This window comes from Kryptolebias marmoratus, linkage group LG19 (assembly GCF_001649575.2).
Source record: "Kryptolebias marmoratus isolate JLee-2015 linkage group LG19, ASM164957v2, whole genome shotgun sequence".
Taxonomy (NCBI): domain Eukaryota; kingdom Metazoa; phylum Chordata; class Actinopteri; order Cyprinodontiformes; family Rivulidae; genus Kryptolebias; species Kryptolebias marmoratus.
Window position 1 is genome coordinate 12,980,068 of NC_051448.1, and position 18,096 is coordinate 12,998,163.

An 18,096-nucleotide genomic window follows, 5' to 3' on the forward strand; every position below is an offset into this window, starting at 1 on the left:
GCTTATTTGTTACATATTAAGATCTTAGTTGCCTTTAAAGCTTTGGAACCACATAAGAAACTTTAAAAAACTAAAGATATTTCGCTAAATATTTAAAAAATTTGGAGATGATCTATTGTTCTGCCCACCTGTTGGTCCATCACATCCTCTCTGTTACATCCACCTGCCTCAGCAGCTCGGGCTCTCATTGGCTGAGCGGACAGCCAATCAGCTGTGAGATGTGAGGGGCGGGGGGCGGGGCGGCGTGTTGATGAGGCCCAGCTGCTCAGAGAGCGGGTCACAACGGTCCAGACCTCACAGACAACCGGGCGTGTCGTCCGGGGAGAGAAGGGTGACGGAGTCGGGGGAACGATGAGCCGAGCTGGAAACGGGTTCATACAGCTGAGGAGAAGAAGGCAGTAGGTGGAGATAAAGTTTCCAGGCAAACAATAATATTAATTAAAAAAAAAGAAAGTCAGAGTTGTAGTTTGCCAAAACCGTCGCGCACGAGGACAAAAAACAGGGACAGTTTAAAAAAAAAAAGGAGGCGAAAGGAAACAAACGGAAACATTACTCCGGTTTTGTGGGGGGCATGGTGGCAGGGTGCAGATGGATTTAGTCGACCTCTACCTCCCGGAGTGTTTCAGCTATCACTTTGACACAGAGTAAGTACTTTCTCATAACACAGTAACTCTAAATAAACTCAACATTTTGGTCCAAAATTGTAGCTAGCTTCTTAGAACAGGTAAAAACTCAAGCTAATGTTGCGTTCACGGTCTCCAAAGTTATATTAGTCATTTTTTTTCCAATTATACTTAAGAGAAAAAGTTTATTTATTAAGTGTAATTTATTTTCAATCAGTGTTATTAATGTATAAGTCCAAAAATGTTTTATTGTTTGGCACTTTCGCGGCGCTTTTACACGGTTTCTCTAGACTGAACCTGACTAATTCCTGAAGTTTTTGCGCTAAGATTTATAAACCATGTTTAGCATTATAATAAAGCTTTCTTTCAACTTTTTACTTCTTATTGCAGACGAACTGTTTCACTTTATGAAAGCAAAGAATTGTCATAGTTTTACTCACAGAATATGTTTTTTTTTAAAACTTTCCAAACTCTCTTTTTAGTGAAGAAACAAAAGAAAAAACACTTAAACAGTGTTTAAAATAATTAACTAATTGTTGCAATAAATAAGTTCACATAAACAGCAATCCAAAAACTTCAATATTTTCTGTACTTTAGGAATGTTTAAGACAAAATGTGCAGATTTATTTCTATTAATTGTTCGCTTGATGGTTATAAGAGGTTATAATCCAAAACTTGTGAAAGTCTTCCCACGCTGTTTGACTCAGACAAAACAGTTGGGAAAGCTGTGCGGAGCAGCTGGCAAATTGCCTCTAGAGGTGCTTTTTGCAGTAATCATAAAGTGGAAAAAAAATCACGTTCATTATCATCACTGTTGCGCTTTTATCAGCTGTGGAATAATCAGGAGGAGCTCATTCCACCGAGGCAATTCGGGGTTGAAATTAACCTTCCCCAGCAGCGAATGATAAAGACAATTAGAAGACAGGGAGACAAGGAGGACACATGGACACACAGGTTGAGACAAGGAAGAGGAAGGATGGCGATGACAGCTGCAGACGATCCCCCCCTCCCGCCTCCCGTGTGCCGCGCACCATCCGTCTCCCCCTGGGGTTCGACGTCCAGCCTCCAGTGCCTCGTCTCGTGGATTCATCCAAGCTCTTAAGATTGGCTGGCGGTGTCACTGATCCCTGCTCATCTCTGGCTCATTAGTAGCACAAAGAAACAAAACAAAACAAAAAACAATCTACAGAGAGCCCGTTGACCTCTGTCACCTCCTTAACAGTTAGTTTCTGTGTTGAAACGATGGTCACCAGACCATGACATCTGTTTATGAAAGTAATGATTTTTTTTACTTTACATTTTATTCTCACATCTTAAAAGGATTTTGACGATTGTTCTCGTTTTCTTTATGCAGCTCGGTCACTCTTCCTGCTACTCAGTGGGTTATTGTTTGCATTATGCTTCTACTCATTAACAAAAGAAAGTGTTGCCCTCCTCAATCTTCTCTTTCAATCCCTCCCCTCCCTCCCAGGTTAATGAGCCCACTTCTTTTTGTCCCTCCCCTGATTTTTCGCTCTCTCCCAGTCTGTTTGCCTCACTTCTTCTTCTTCCTCTCCTCTTTTTGTCCTCTTGTTGCTTCACACTGCGCTTTATTCTTTGTTGCCAAGGTGCCGTTAGAGTTGTTTTGGATACTGAGACACAAAAGGTACGATAACTTCTAACGTGCGCTGATACATACACTGATTTATTCATTTTGGGACGTGGAAAGCTGCACCAACTTTAATGTTTTGATTTTTTTTATGGGCTTTTATTCAGTTGTCGTAGATTTTTAATCTCCCAGAGTGAAAATGACTTCCCATCTGACCATTATGCTCTTAATGCCATTTCGTTATGGAAGCCAAACGCCAACAGACAGCCCCTCCTCCTCCTCCTCCTTGAGATGCATTACAGCAGGAGAGGGCAAAGTATATCTCACTCTGTACCTGTCAGAGACTTGACACACCAATATGGACACCTGTGATGGATAGCCAACAAGGCTACCGGTGAGCCATTTTAAAAGGAGACCGGAGTCTGCTCATGGTTCTGTTGTTATTGTCATCTAAGTGGATTGGAGAAGTCTGAGTCTTGATTTGAACAACAGATGGGTAAACCTTTTTATTAATTTGATTTCCTTACCTAGGTGTTTTAAAGTAGCTAAAATAAATCATTTTTTACCTTAACACTGGATTTGCTAAATTCACGTGAAGTCAAAAACAACACTTATATTAGCATCTTTAAAGCTAACTGTTTTGGTTTTATTGGTGGCAAAGTATTACAGTTTTGGTTCTTTTATCCTTCTCATTTGGATTATTTAGTCATTTAGACTATTACAAGGATTACTGACAGAATTCAACTGACTCAGCAACAAAAAAATGGGGAAATGTTTTTTTATCAGGAGTTGTAACCAGCTGAAAACTGATAACAAATCTGCAGACGTGGACATCATTACTGGAACTGTGAGTGGAAAACACGAAACTTGCAGCCCCAGAAAGGATCTCCGTTCCCTACAGGTTCTACGTAATTCGATTCAGTTCTATGTATATGAAGATAAAATGAAAAAAAAGGTTGTTTGGTTGTTTGGTGACCAGAAGTTTATTAAAAGTGAAGTCATGCTGTTAGACTGATAAAAAACTAACAATAATTTTAGATGCAGTCAGTCAGAAAGTGTCTAAGGAAGAAAATCTACTTGTGACAACAGACTGCGAGGATCAATCAGCTGCAGGCGTTTGGGTTTTCTCGATTCTTTTGGTTGCCGCGCTCGTCCGCTTCTTACCGTGCACCTTTTATTTCTGTTTTTCGTGGCTTTTCTAGAGGGGTCAGTAGCGCATGGCCGTGGTTTGCTCAGTGGGTGGTTAAAAGCAGCCAGTCTTTTTGTTTACCAAATGACTTATGATGGGAAGACTGATTTACATGGCAGGAAGCAGAGCAACCTGGACACCCAGCTCTCTGCGCTAAGAGAAGAGTGTGAGAAATGTACAGCTGCATGAAGATATATATATATATATATATTTATTGTGTATGTGTGACAGAAGGAAAACTACAAAGTGTCTTTTTAAAGTTTGCCTGGCGACACACGCTTGTGTCCAAGTATGTGTCAGGGTGTTTATGAAGACACGTGCTTTGAAATGCTTGTGCGCAGGGATCTGTATGTGAAGAAGCGGGAGGTGGTCTAAGCTTCTTATTTTTACATCCATGCACAAAAGGTCCGACGCTATGATCTCTGCTGTGTGTGTTGTAAAGGCTGTGTAAGCGCAGAACACATGGCGACAGGCCCGCTGTACACTTCGGCTGGTTTCAGGTGTTTTCTTTCCTCCTCAGAGTGGTGACAGAGAGTCTACTGTGGTCACTTCGTTATCTATTATTAGAGCCATGACACAACATTTAACAGTCACGTTTCATCTGATATTATGTACACCTTTTTAATATTGTAATAATGGCATGACAAGAGCAAGGTATGATGTTTTTAAAGCCACGTTTGTTTTTTTTTCTTTAAATTTGTAGAACTTTATCGTAACACTGCCTTAAAAGTGCATGAGTTCATGCAGTGTGTACTGTTAAAGAAGAGCAGCTATTCTGCTTAAAGTTGCTTATTTTGTAGCTGAAACCTCTATAAGATAAAAATGGGGAAACATCTTACTTTCAAAACCACAGCAGATGTTTCCTTTTGCTCCCAAAATATTGCTTCTAAGAAATGTGTTGAAATAATGGTACACTCAAGAACTTAAGTGAGAGAACTGTCTTTCTGTGGCAGCTTATTAGTACCTATAAGCGAGTCCAAAAAGTCTGGAGAAGTGGTAGTGCATATTCAGACTCAAGAGCCAATCAGCTTCCAAGAAGTGCCCGTGATCCGAGCGTGCACAAACCTCAGAACCAATCAGTGTGGGTTTCATGACCCACGCTGGCTGGATTCCCTAGTTCAGAAGTAAAATTATAAAAGAATGATGATGTGGTGGTAGGTATACCCTATTTTTGTTGACTACTTTTTATTGAAAACAAAACAAATTCAGCGGCAGTCTAGTAAAAGGAGAAAAAAAGTTGACTGCTGCGACGACAACTTGCGAGAAATTGTGCCGTGTTTGACAGTCAAGGAGCAAAAAGTAACTGAGATGCAAAGAGAAAAAGCAGAGGAAAACACATTCAGGCACAAAAACAACAAAGCGACAACAAAAACAAGAAAAACCTGCGACCATTATTGCTGGTTTGACTATTTCCCTAAGTTTGCTTAAGCAATCACCTCCTTTGAAAACCAAGTAGTGTAATAGACAGCAGCTTTGCATATGTGGTAGATCTCAAACGGCTGGTTCAGACAGCACTGGGACGGCTGGTTTGATGGACGAGTGGAAGGACATGGAGACAGAGAGACGCAGGCAGCTGACGGGCCCAGGATTGTTGAGGGAAAGGGGATAAATATTTAGCTGAAACATTAGTCTTCACGTTCTTCTGCTTGGACCTGGACGATATTGATTTGAAACCTGAACTGAGGAGATACTTCTCTAAGCTGCCTATAACATATGATGACTGCCTGCATTACCAGAATAAAATAGTTTAAGACAGACCTTCGAGTCAGTAATACACCATGGTATTAATAACCAAATCAAAACGACTGTTAAAATAAATAAATTAAACATCCTTCTTGTATCCTTCAGGCATCCCGGCAGGATGTCAGTGAGGGGCCTGGACCCCGCCTGTCCCTCTTCTATAAAGCGGGAGCCCTCCAGCCCCAGCCCCAGCTCTCAGGGCGACGCCAGCCCGGCCCAGCCGAGTCCGGGGAGCTCTTCATCAGACACGAACTCTAGCTACGGTCCCCTCACCAAAGTCCTCAATCCTAACACTGGGCTGGACTCACCAGGCCTTTATGGTCACACGGCAGGCTTGGCTAATAATGGAGGAACAAACAGGTCTGAACAAATTGCATTTTCCCATCTTATCGTATTTGACGTAAATAAACCCTGGCTGAACACATTCCTCACCATGTCTCTCCTTCTGTCCAGGAGGTTTGGGGAGGAAGAAGGCCAAGTGAAGTGTGAATTCATGCTGGGCTCGGTGGCAAAGCGGCTGTGTTTGGTGTGTGGTGACGTAGCCTCGGGCTACCACTACGGTGTGGCCTCTTGTGAGGCTTGCAAAGCCTTCTTCAAGCGGACCATCCAGGGTAAGAAAGACCAGCAACATCAACAAAAAGCCCCACATGTTCCATCTCAGGAAGATGCTCTGTTTTATAGTTTAGTGTGCATGCATGGTACTGCCTTCTTGCATCATATATACCAGTTTTACAAGCAGCTTGGTGCAGATGGAGTTTTACCGCAAGCTTTTGTTTTGATATAAACAAGCCCAGATCAGTTAATTCATAGCTTCCGCCTCCAGCACTACAAACTGCAGAAAGGCTTTAAATAAAGATCTGTTTGCAAACAGCTGACGTGTGGTTAAACTTACAGTGCACTGTATATACAGTCAACATGTTGGAGTTTAGGTTTTGAAGCAGCAGATAGCTGGGCTGCTGACTGCTAAATGTTAATGCTCTGACTTTTGCCCTCGAAGCTGTGAGCCGGCGGAACACGGCGTGCGTGTTTTAAAGGGATTGTCCTGCTCTGTGTCGGCTCTCGGCCCAGGTCAGGAACCTGGTGGGCTCCGTCTTGTTAAGGGCTCGAGAAGTTGGCTGCTGTAAATGGGTTCAAAGGGCGGACTTGAGCAGCTTTCAGATGGGACAAGAAGATCGGATGTCTGGCTCATCAGATACTTCCTGTTTCTGATCGAGGGTGGCAGCTGAGCGCACCGCTACCTGGCTCAATGCCATCAACTTCCAACTTTTGGCTAGTTGGATCAATTTTTACTGTTTTACTTTACATAAAGCTAAAAAGCAATTATCAAATTCTTCTTGTAAGAAATTACTCAATGGTTTTAAGTGTTCCTCATAAATGTCAATCCCAGGTTTAGTCTGAAAATTTGCAACCAAAAATTAAGTTTAGGATTAGAATTTGGAAAGGCAGACAATTGATTGAATGTGATTTCATTCATTTAAATATTGGATTAAGTGTTTTTTAAGGCTAACAATTGACAGCCTAAAATGAAAATTGTTTAGTCCAATGTTCTCAAAAGGTCCAGAGCTTTAAAAACAACTTTATTATCCCTCTGTTATAAAACAAAAAATTGATCTTATGTTAGAAAGTTGTGCAGGAAGGTGTCATATTTTCATCTCAGACTGTTCATTTGTCTCCTTAACAGTTAAGAAATTTTTTTCCCCTCTAAACATCTTCCTTCTTCTTCAGGTAACATTGAATACAGCTGTCCCGCATCCAATGAATGTGAAATCACCAAGCGGAGAAGAAAATCATGCCAGGCCTGCCGGTTCGTGAAATGTCTGGCAGTGGGCATGTTGAGAGAAGGTCAGATAAACATTTGGAAATATGTTTTCTTCGATTAAAACCTAGTTTGAGTTGCTTTTTCCCCCCATCTGATCAGGCCTTAAACCTGCCAGAAGCTTTATTCTTTCAGACCCGCAGATTAAAGCTCAAGCCAAGCCTGTCTGCAGGTTGTCATGGAAACAATAACCTAATAACCAGTTATTATCCTAATCTCCCACCTGATAAACTCGTGACTGCTCGTTTTGTGGCCTACGTTAACTCCCGTGAAACTCCAATCCTTTATTTTTATTTTGTGCGCCCGTGTGTAGTAAACAGTGCCGAACAATGCGTAACAGATCTGCTAACTGTTCAGCTGTGTCGGTCTTCGCCTCACGAGTGATCCTCCAAAATAGTTTCTGGACATCTGCCAGTTTGTGGAGGTGTGTTAGCAACGCTGCAGCAGCCAGCGAGATGATAAGCAACAAGCTGCCAGCCAAAGTAAAACTGAAGAAATTTAGTTGGTTTTTTTTTGTTTGCAGGAAAAGTTGCCTTCGCTGGTTTAGCAATAAAGTCTGACCAATATCTGATTCACAGCATAGAGCGTACTCACAACACATTCACAGAATTTCCCCAGCAAATTGAGACTGAATGACAACCGAGCGCACCAAATAATTTTCTTCTCCGCTCTAAAATCTTCGTCACATATCGTCAGATATTCAAAACGACATTGCACTCGTGCCACAGATATGCGGCGGCTGTGGTCAGGCGCTATCTTTAAGTCTGGCTGTGTGCCTGCTGCATGGTGACATATTGTTGTCCAGATTTAGAAGTGACTCAGAAAGGAAAACATTAACAGCCTCCTACTGTACCAGCCACTTGTTTCCTGCTGCGTACGGCCAAGGAGAGATAATAAAGAGAGGGGGAGCAGATTAAACATCAGGGGGTGTTAACGTAAAGCACTTTTTATCCTCAGTAATGTAAATCATTTAATTTACGAAGGAGTTAATTAAGACTAAAGAGCCAGATTAAAGAGTTTATCAAAACATAGTACCTTCATTCTTTTTATGCTATCTTAGCTACAAAAATATTAATGTTTTTCGTTTGCTTGTAGAGGATAAATTAATGTGCATTATTAAAAACTGGCATCATTTTGTTTGAAGAGGGACAATAAGTTATTTAAAGACAAATATTTGTCTGTACTGAGCTGGCTCATAGTCGTTTGCCTTTTAAAAAAGAGAAAAAGTTCAAACTTGGACAAGTCCCATTAAAAACAGCGTCACAAGAACTTTACCTCCTCCTGTTGGACTATCTTATAAAATGAAATTTAACGCTTGACTTTGAAAGCAAACATCAAGGTATTCCGACCTTACATTCACAGATAAACAAAATAACTGAGCAATTTATTCTACAACTCATCATGAACTCCTTGTCTCTGTCAAGGTGGGACAAGTAGCTGCACATATGTTGAGAACCTTGCAGGAAATAGTAGATGGTCAAACCTAGATGATTAAAAACGTGAAATTTTTATTCAAAAAGCAATATTGTAGTTGTTCTCTGTTAACTTCAGGAACAAGACCTCAGCGGTTGATTGATTCTTTAATTTTGCCACAAAACCTTTCAGTTTTGAAGCCTGGGGTGAATTGATTTTTTTTCTTTTTAAGTGCAAGCTAACTGGAGCATTCAGGTAAACTTCTGATTCAAACTACTGGTTATAAACCTTTTATATGGACCAACCAAAAGACTTCAGGTCTGACCTCCACATGACCTGTTTGCAACTTGTCAAACTTTGTCAGGTTCCCAGAAGTCAGCAAAACCTTCTGTTTTACAGCTTTAGCAGAACTTGTGAAAAACCTGGCTGCCATGAAAATACCCCCCCCCTGTTGTATTAAACATGAATGTCCTTTTACTCGTCCCTAAATGCTCAGCAACGTTTTTCCGCCTGCAGCTGGATGTTTATAGAAAGTTATGAATTATGTGATGTTTACACGTGGTTTTGTATGAGAGCGTGTTTAAAAAAAAATGTCAGTTGCATTCAAGCTCACACCTCTGTTTTTCTTAGTTTGCCTTCTCTCTCTTTTTTTTTTTTAAAATTAGCTCCTTTTTAATAGGGTGGAGGCATCAACAGCATCCCAGTTTGCCTCTCATCCTCCGTCCTCCTCCAACCCCCCCCACCCACCATTCGCTTTCTCTCCTGCCTCGTAAATTCCTCCAGATGCCTTGTGGGATTCCTGGACCTCCGTGAAACGCGAACTGCCCCTCGTAACTCCCGTCGTAAGCGCCCTCGTAACGCGCCTCACCGTGCCTCGTAATGCCCCTCTTCCCCCGGAGAGGCCGCAGTAAACTGAAACAGAGGGAGCTGTGGGGTTTAATGGGGAGACTCGAGCCATATTAAATACACAGCTAAAAGACATATAGACCCCGGGCAGGATTTGATTAAGCCTCATTTAGCGGTCATAGAAGCTGTCACTTCCAAGGCCGGTAAATATATACATATATATATGTTTACAAAATCTAATATTTTAACATTGCAATCTATGGTGTCAATAAAATTTCTTTCTAATATATATATATATATATATATATATATATCTATGGTTGAAAGTCCTCAGAAATATGACCAGCGGTACACAATACTATTTTCTAGCATCCTCCTATTTTTAGTCTTGCCTTGAAGTTGCCATTTCTCAAATTAAGCATCACAAACGGACTGTATGCACTTGATGCTCCCAGATCTTTTCAGTAGTTTCCAAGAGGCTGTATGCTGGGAATGTAACGCCACTGTGGTGTTTGTGGAGCCGCTCGTATGTACGTCTGTCACAGTATCTGAGAAGCGTGGGATTGTTTATGGTGAAGACATGATGGCAGCAGTGATGGAGGTGGGGCAGCGCTTGCGTCAGAACAGGCCGAACTAGATGAGCAGAGATGCTGCGGAGTTTTTCTTTAAGTAAAAACCCGACCAGCTCGAAGGATGTCTGACTGATAAAAGAGCAAGAGGCAAAAAAAACAACAACGATCAAGCTCTGTCCAGGAAGAGCAGCGAGGAGGTGTGCGTTTCTGTTTTTGTTGCCCGCAAAGTTATTCTCGGCCATCTGGTTGTCATCGCGTTTCACTGTGAAACATTACACGCAGTTTTGATGCCGTCTTCTGTCACAGCAGAACCCAGATAAATGTACATGAATAAAACACAGAGTCCTCAAATCACCTCACCAAACGGTTTTGTCAGCACAATGTTAAATTAAACCAATAAGAAAAACAGATTGTGTCCAAGCCTCACCTGAGATCGCTGTGAGTTATGACCAGATATTTGTTTCCTTTCCTTAATCCTAAAAACTCCATTCTCATTTGTCCATATACTATTATATATTTGTCTTACAGTTCAGAACTACGCTTTCTTTCTTATATAAGTAAAAAACACAGACTCGATGGTTGGTTGGATGCAGAATTAATGTCATTTGTACTTGGTAACATCAAAGGTAGTGTGTTTAACACCCACCCATTTACTAAAACCAACCAAATATATAATTTCCAATTGTCAATAGTGTTTTTACTCCCACTGCTCTAAAGCTGTGCTTCCCAAATTTTCTAGCTTGCAATCCACAAAATAAAAGTAGAAGAGACTCGTGACCCCATCTATTGCTGGTTGAAGTATACAAATATTACTAATAAGTCATTCAAAGAGCCTCATTACTTATTATATTATTTATATTATTATGTTTTTTTCTTTATGATAGTAACAGCTAAATATGCTGTTGATAATTCTTACATTAATTTGATTCTTGTAGACCTCAAGACCCTACAGTAGGTGTTTCATGACCCATATTGGGGTCCTGACCCTTACTTTGGGAATACTTGCTATAAGGAAACAGCTTACTCACAGAGGGGAAGTTCAGTCCAGTAACTACCACTTCCTTAAGCCTGTAGATCTCGACAAGAAACACGTTTTTGAGCTAATTTGTCTAATATTTCTAACTGGAAGATATTAGTCAGCTCAGCTGGTAGAAATGAGTCTTAATTCCTCAAACGGCCACAGACATAATTGATCAATCGTGGCTCTGTTTGCACTTGTGTTGTTGCTGTTAATTACCGAGCCTCCATGAGAGACGTCACAGTCAATAAATGTCTGTTTCCGTTAAAAACAAGGAGGTAACTTGTGCTCATTTGCAGCTGGAAGTGCGGCACCTTTCTGTCAAAATCAGTGTGTTCATACGAGTGTTGGGTAACCACACAAAGAGTTGAGCTCTGTAACATTCATCCTCATTACTAGAGTTTCTTTTCTGTGGCTCTAAAGACCGATTTTCCCTTTTTTACCTGGTGCCTCAAAAATGTTTAATTTTCCTCACGCTGAAGCGTGTGATTTCGAAATCCAGTACACGACAAATTACTGCATTTGACTGAAACGTTTTCGTAGCCTCTCAGGGCTTAATCAACATTTGGCAAGAGTTCAAACAGGGGGTCGCTTATATGCAAAAGTTTCACACTTCATTTAAAAATTTGAAGAGATTTTCAGCTGCTGTAAATGGGTTCAAAATGGCTCGGCTGTTCGTGTCCCTTTCATGACTTCCTGTCACTTCCACATTAGCTGGAAAATTAAATGAGGCAAACTTGTGCAACAACTCTTTTTGCCAAAGCTTCCAAGGCCAAAACAGTTATTTACAAGCAGCTATTGAAAAAAAAAAAAAAGATGTTACTGCTTGGAGGCAGCAGCTCACAGCAGAGATAATAAAGACGGACTGGGCGACATACAGTGACGGTGGCTGGGAAGTCTGGGTGAACAAATCAAATTAAGGGCTAATCTAAAAGGTGATGAAAAATAAAAACTAAAAACAATGGCGGCTCAAGAAAAGATCAACTTCACACCCTATATGTTTTAGTTTAACTCCAAATATACGAATATCTCTTGTAAAATATCAAAATCATTTGCAGAAGATTTGAAGTTGGTTTGGGCTCCATTACTCTTCTAGGAATAACGCAGCCACGCAGTATCGTAACAGGATGTTTGAGATTAGCGGGAATGTTTGTTTCTGTTGGCCACTATGTGCACTTTTAAATGAGATCTGTTGTCCTGAAGGTCAAAGGCTACGTTTACAGATCATCACTTTGTTCCGCACTGAATCTCTCTGTTCACGGAACAATAATGCATAAAGCACATATTCCATGAGAATATATTAAATATTATGTTCTAATAATAGAAAACATAAAATAAGACAAAATAGCTTTACAAACCAATGGGATGGAACTAATAAAACCCTTCAAAATGGGACTTTATGACTATTTACACTGAGCCGACCAAGTAAGCCATGACTGAGAGAACATTGTGTGGTTTATTGTTCTTTATATTGATGCATGCTATCCATAAATATCTGCACAAGTCGGAATAGGAACCGCAGGCTGTGAGGTGTCAAGAGGGGAAATAATACCCTCAGTGTGTCTTTTACGGATGCCATTATAGATCTATTCAGGGACTCTATGGCTATTTACACTGAGCAGACCAAGTAACCCAACACCACTACTGAAGGCGTCCTGAGTCATGTTCACGCTCCTGGATGAAGCCCTTCTTTTTAAGTTGGTAGCTAATATTTAGTATGTGTGTTTCTCCTCCATTAACATTTTCATCTAAGCGTCCAGTTTACACAAACACACTTGGAGACTGTGCAGTCTCCATCGTCATGGCGACAAGGTTGTCCCTGCGCTTGTTAGGAAGAGCGGTCGCCTCTAGCAGCTCTAACGTTGCGAGGGGTCATGTTACAGGATGTGTGCGCCCGTCCCGTCCCGTCCCGTCCCGTCCCGTCCCGTCTCCTTGGGATCGGCGGTACATGTGGGCTGTTGACTGGACAACGGACCCGTTGGTTTACAGGGTTTAACACAGTGGAGCCGCTTCCTGGCAACTGACTTGTTTGAAAAGTCTAATCGGTGTCAAATCCTAATGGGTTCAGATCAGGTTTATTTATTTATTTATTTTTGAAGAAAATCTAAACGGTGTTGAAATTGTTCAGGTAGCATTAAAATGGCTCCCGTCACCTACCTATGTAACGTTTAAAATACTTAAAATCCACAGGATTTGAACATAGTTTTACTTTTTAATGATAAGAACTTTGATTTTCTCGATAATTTCACCAAAACAGCAAGTTTTTAAAAAAAATATCAATCAAATTAAATGTGTTTTTTTTATTTTTATTACTGAGTCAAAATGTCAGTTCAAACTGCTGGATTTTTCCCCCATACACAGTTGTTTATTGACATACAGCATGGTGATATAAGGGCATATTTATGGAGTGACACACATTCATCAGTAATATCCTGTGATTGTGTTTATGTAGGCGTGCGCCTGGACCGGGTTCGAGGCGGCAGGCAGAAGTACAAGAGGAGAATAGATGCAGAGAACAGCCCCTATCTGCACCCACAAAGCAACCTGCCTCAGAAAAAAACATGTAAGTACACAAAGAGCTGTAAAGGCATCCCACAATAGCCACAAACATATAAACATTATTACAGATTATTAAAAAAAAAACCACTCCGTTTCAGGGACACAAAATCTGCTAGAACTTTAAAACCACTTGACAATAACGTTTAGGTCTCCTTTGTGTAGCTAAACAGAAATCTGACCGGTCTCGGCGTTAATGTGGCCAGTTTTAGTCCATCCTACTCCTGTCATCTTTGGATGATTAGGGCAGATGATCAAACCCAGATTCTTGCATGATGGGCCTCTATTGATTAAAAAAGTTTAAAATTCTTGATCAAACTTTTTCTCTCCAGTAACCTTCCCTGAATATATTTTTAATCTCGGCAGAGTTATTTGAGTAATATATAAAAATATGTAATAATCACAGACTTTTTGTAGTTTCTGTAGGTGGTGCAGTGGAGAACAAGGTAGTAACTCTCCTGCTGGTGGCCGAGCCGGAGGGCATCTTCGCCATGCCGGACCCCACGGTGCCCGAGAGCGACATCAAGGCCCTGACCACGCTGTGCGACCTCGCTGACAGAGAGCTGGTGGTCAACATCGGCTGGGCCAAACACATCCCTGGTATGATTCAGGCTAAATCCCCCTGTCTCACTCACTCATATGTTCTCTCACACAAGCTGCCACACACACATTAGGTCCACTAAGTCCCTAATCAGATCACAGAACGGATTGCTCTGACTTGTGGTTGCCAAGATGGCCCAGAGGAGGGAGGAAATGCTGGCTTGGCTGTGTGTTATCTGTCAGTCTTTCTTTGTGTGTGTGTGTGCTGTAAATTGCGTGCCATGCCTTCTCTGACCAGTGTGTTCCCACACCAATCAGATGACGAGTGGCCACATGGAAGTTTTAATTTGCTTCCTGGGCCTCAGCCGCCTCCCTGTTCAGTCTGATCTACTGAAATCCTCCTGACTGCTGGAACACACTGAGCTCATCTTCTGTCACAAGAAGAGCAGAAGGAGCGCTCAGATGAGCCGAGGATCTGTTCTGTTCCACCTGTAGCTCATTTGGAGCCGACGTTTGCTCCTTTTATGTTTCAGGCCTTAAAGACGAAGAACAGAGTCACTCCTTAAAACTGCACCAACATCTTGTGTCGTAGAAGAACTGGACGTAGTTTGTGAACCAATAAGGGACATTTCAGTCTCCATTTCACTGAATCCTCATTTCTAGATGCAGCTATGTCTGACGCTCAGACTGGAGCAGAGGATGATTATCTTTACGACGTGCCTGCCCTCCTTTTGTGGAATCCAGGCCATTTTTCTCTCCTTTAGACAAAAGAGAGGAAATACATCCTGACAGATTAACAGCAGAGGTTTGCAGTGTGAATACATGGCTTTTTAGGATTTTTACTCAAGTCAAAAATGAAAAAAAAAAAAGTATATATATATTTAATCAGGAGATTGTTTTAAAGGCTGACATCTAAAATTCTCAAAACATTCTTATTTATTTACTCATGGGACAATTAATAACACTTTTCCCAACAGCGTGTTACCTCAAACTTTTGCATTTTTGTTTTGACTCAAGTAAAAGATAACCACCTTAATGGATGCTTGTTAGCTTAAACCAAAAATTATAACTAGTTGATAATGACTTTACATTAGGCCGACTATCGGTACTGAAAAACACCAGAATAAATCTCAAGTTTTAACGACAGAAGCTGGCGTCTTATCAAACGTTATAAGTTTCTTTTTTTTCTAGTTATTACTAGTTTCACTAATTAATACAAGAAAAACCAGAAAATCCTTCTCTTTATTCTTAGCATCAAAGCTGATGCCAAGTTAGTTTGTTTTAATAGACAATCAGTCAAAATCCCAAACCTAAATCTACAAGACAGCTGAATCTGACAAATGAATAAGTTTATATGTGAAAATAAAATCCTAAAGTAAGTGTTTGCCAAAAGGCTGAACCAAGAACCTCTTCAGGCTGGTGGGCCAGTCGTTACAGACCATGAAATATTCTGAAGCTGAGAAAATCTTAACATGATTGATTCAAATTACTCTTAAAATCATTCCCATTTGGGCCACGTCAACTAAAAGAACTCGGCGGTTGTTTTGAACACCTCACTGCGGTTTAAACACTTCAGTTTGCACAATAAAAGCTTCTTGAATAAGCGATTCTTTTCAGTCTGCTTCTTATCGTCTCTTTTTCCCCTCTGCTTTATCAGCAGCATTATCCACACCCAAAACATCACCAGGGAAACACCTGGGTAATTTTTGTTGATGTCTTGTCTCCGAAATGCTTACAAAACAAACAAAACAGGTGTGCCTGCGCTCGTATCTCTCTACTATATTTGTCCCAAAATGCCTTTCTGCACAATTGATATGAGGCGGTCATTTAAGTGTGGGTTTGTCCCTCATCAGCATTTCCGTCGCTCTGTTTAGGAAATCTTCCTCCTCTTGTCACCCTCCACACACACACACACACACACACACACACACACCCCAGGCTCCTGCTGTCTGACTCCTCTCCCTCGTCTTTTTTTTGGGGGGGTGGGCTTTTTAATGTCACCGCGTGAGACAGATGGAGTCCAACCGATGGGTGTGTGTTTGTCGCCCTTTGCCAGCGGAGGGTTTCGCTGCTGATACCGACCGGAGGGGGAAGAGACGGGAGGGAGACGGCAGCGTTTCATTCAGACGTCAAACATGTTTTACTCAAGGTTCTGAAATGTCTCCAAAAATAAACGAAACAAAATGCGTCAGGCATGTTTTGGCAAACAAAACGCATCTTTGACTGGAAACAAAATTTACATCCTGAGGGGGGTAAGAAAAAAAAGAGGAGAATTTGAAAAATGGCATGCAGGTTCATTTAAAAGTAAAATACACTTAAACCTCAGGTAATCCTCACAGACTCGGATGCTTTTAAGGAATAAATCATTTGTTCCCGTTTCTAACTGAATCACTCAGACGTTTTTACAAAAACACAGAAACCCGCTGCTGGAACGTCCAGTCAGTAAACGTTCTTGGAAACCGTTTATTGGCTTCATTTCTGAGACCTGGATGAGTCGACTCAAACCAGTTGGACCAGATCAGTTAGCCGTTCTCAGCAGTAAACTGGAAACAGAGGAAACCAGTTAGCTTAGCCTCGTTTTGACCAAATCCATCAGCAACTCTACAGCTTTCCTGTTTAATCCAATCATGTGTAAAAATTACAATTAGGCAGTCGACGGAAACAGGAACGCTAAGCTAGCTGTAGCTGACGGGAGCCTTTTATTACAAGTAAATGAAAATGAGTGCTGGAAAGCAAACAAAGAATTAACAAAACATATTGCAAAAGAAGATAAATTGATAACATTTATAAAAAATAAAAACAAATTTTTTTAAAATACATTTGGTTAGAAAAAGAAAACAACAGAGTCAAAAGAGATTCAGAAAACATGTTTAAAAAAAAACAACAGTTTGATACGTGACTCAAACACGTCTCCATGATGAAAGACTGAGGCAGTAACATTTAGTGATAATTATAATAAAAATCTGACTGGTCAAAAGATTACAAATACCAGATTTCTTCTGACTTTGTTAATATTTTATTTTATAGGAAGTTCAAAATTACAAAAGAAATGTCCCGAATACACACACATATATATACATATACATAGACACAGGGTTATATAATTTAGATGGAAGGGAAGGAAAACAGACTATATGAAGAGAAAAAGAAGGAAAAAAAGATACCGGGCATCACAAGACAGAAGAAATAAAGAAAATATGAAACAGTTGCATTAACTATGTATGAAGAAGAAAAATTAAGAGACAAAAGAATCCAAACTGTGACAGAAAATAAATCAAATGTAGCTAGAAGAGATGCATGCACAGAGAGAAAGAGAAAAAAAAAAAAAGAATAGTCTGTCCGTTCCTTCCTGGCAGCGTAATGGCCGTGTCACATCAGCTCTGGATGAGTGGCAGGACACGCAGCAGCCCTCCCTGCTGGGGGACCCCGGGTCCTGGGCGAAGCGTCCCAGGCCATCTGAGTTCTGAGCCCAGGGGAGGTGAGCGTGACGGGGGCCACTGTCCTGGCTGCGCCCACTCCTCTGTGTCCGCTCTCATCAGGCAGACGGACAGTGACGTGCTCTGAAGTCTGAGGGCCAAACAGGCACATGAGCTGGCTAAAGACCAACCGGCCTCTGTGGGGTTGTTTTTTTGGCCTTTTTGAGTCTGTGATGCTCGCTGGCTGCTGAATCCGTGTGTTTAAGGCGACTGTTGTCTGCTATCATGTTGACATGTGTTGATAAAGCGCCGTAGAAATGGTGTTTATGTGATATGCTTTGGAGCAAATAAAGAAGGTTGTCCAGTGATATTAGGAAGTGGTGGGTTACACAATTGGTTAATATCTGCCATTGGAAGGCTATGAGAAAGTATTATTTGTATGATTTTTGTTAAAAGAGTTTTTCCCTTTCATTTACTTACGTCTGTCACATTTTTGTAATGTATTACTTCAAATTCCGCTTCAGAATCTGATGGAAACATCTTAAAAACAAATTCCCCACCCTGTTGCCCCCATCGATCTTTCCCCTCATCCGTTTAAAAACATCTTTATTGAAGATTTAACTCATATTTGTCCGTAAAACCTATCAATAAATTGCCGCAGATCTCATCCAGCTCCGACTCACGCAGGTTTCTGGTCCTGATCGATGGCCCCGCGCCAGAACACTGATCCCTATCGACCAATGAAACCGTGCACCGACAGCGCTTCCAATCAATCAGAG

General features: G+C 41.1%; 1 protein-coding gene across 1 annotated transcript in view; it reads left to right on the forward strand.

Moving 5' to 3' along the window:
• Positions 1–274: 274 nt before the first annotated feature.
• LOC108247661 (estrogen-related receptor gamma-like) overlaps positions 275–18,096 on the forward strand; it is a 19,480-nt gene continuing 1,658 nt past the window's right edge. The window contains exons 1-6 of the mRNA XM_017435969.3: positions 275–644; positions 5,249–5,500; positions 5,594–5,751; positions 6,866–6,982; positions 13,258–13,368; positions 13,779–13,961. Of these exons, the coding sequence (XP_017291458.1) occupies positions 589–644; positions 5,249–5,500; positions 5,594–5,751; positions 6,866–6,982; positions 13,258–13,368; positions 13,779–13,961 (877 nt within the window). The 5' untranslated portion in view covers positions 275–588. The remainder of the gene's footprint in view (positions 645–5,248; positions 5,501–5,593; positions 5,752–6,865; positions 6,983–13,257; positions 13,369–13,778; positions 13,962–18,096) is intronic.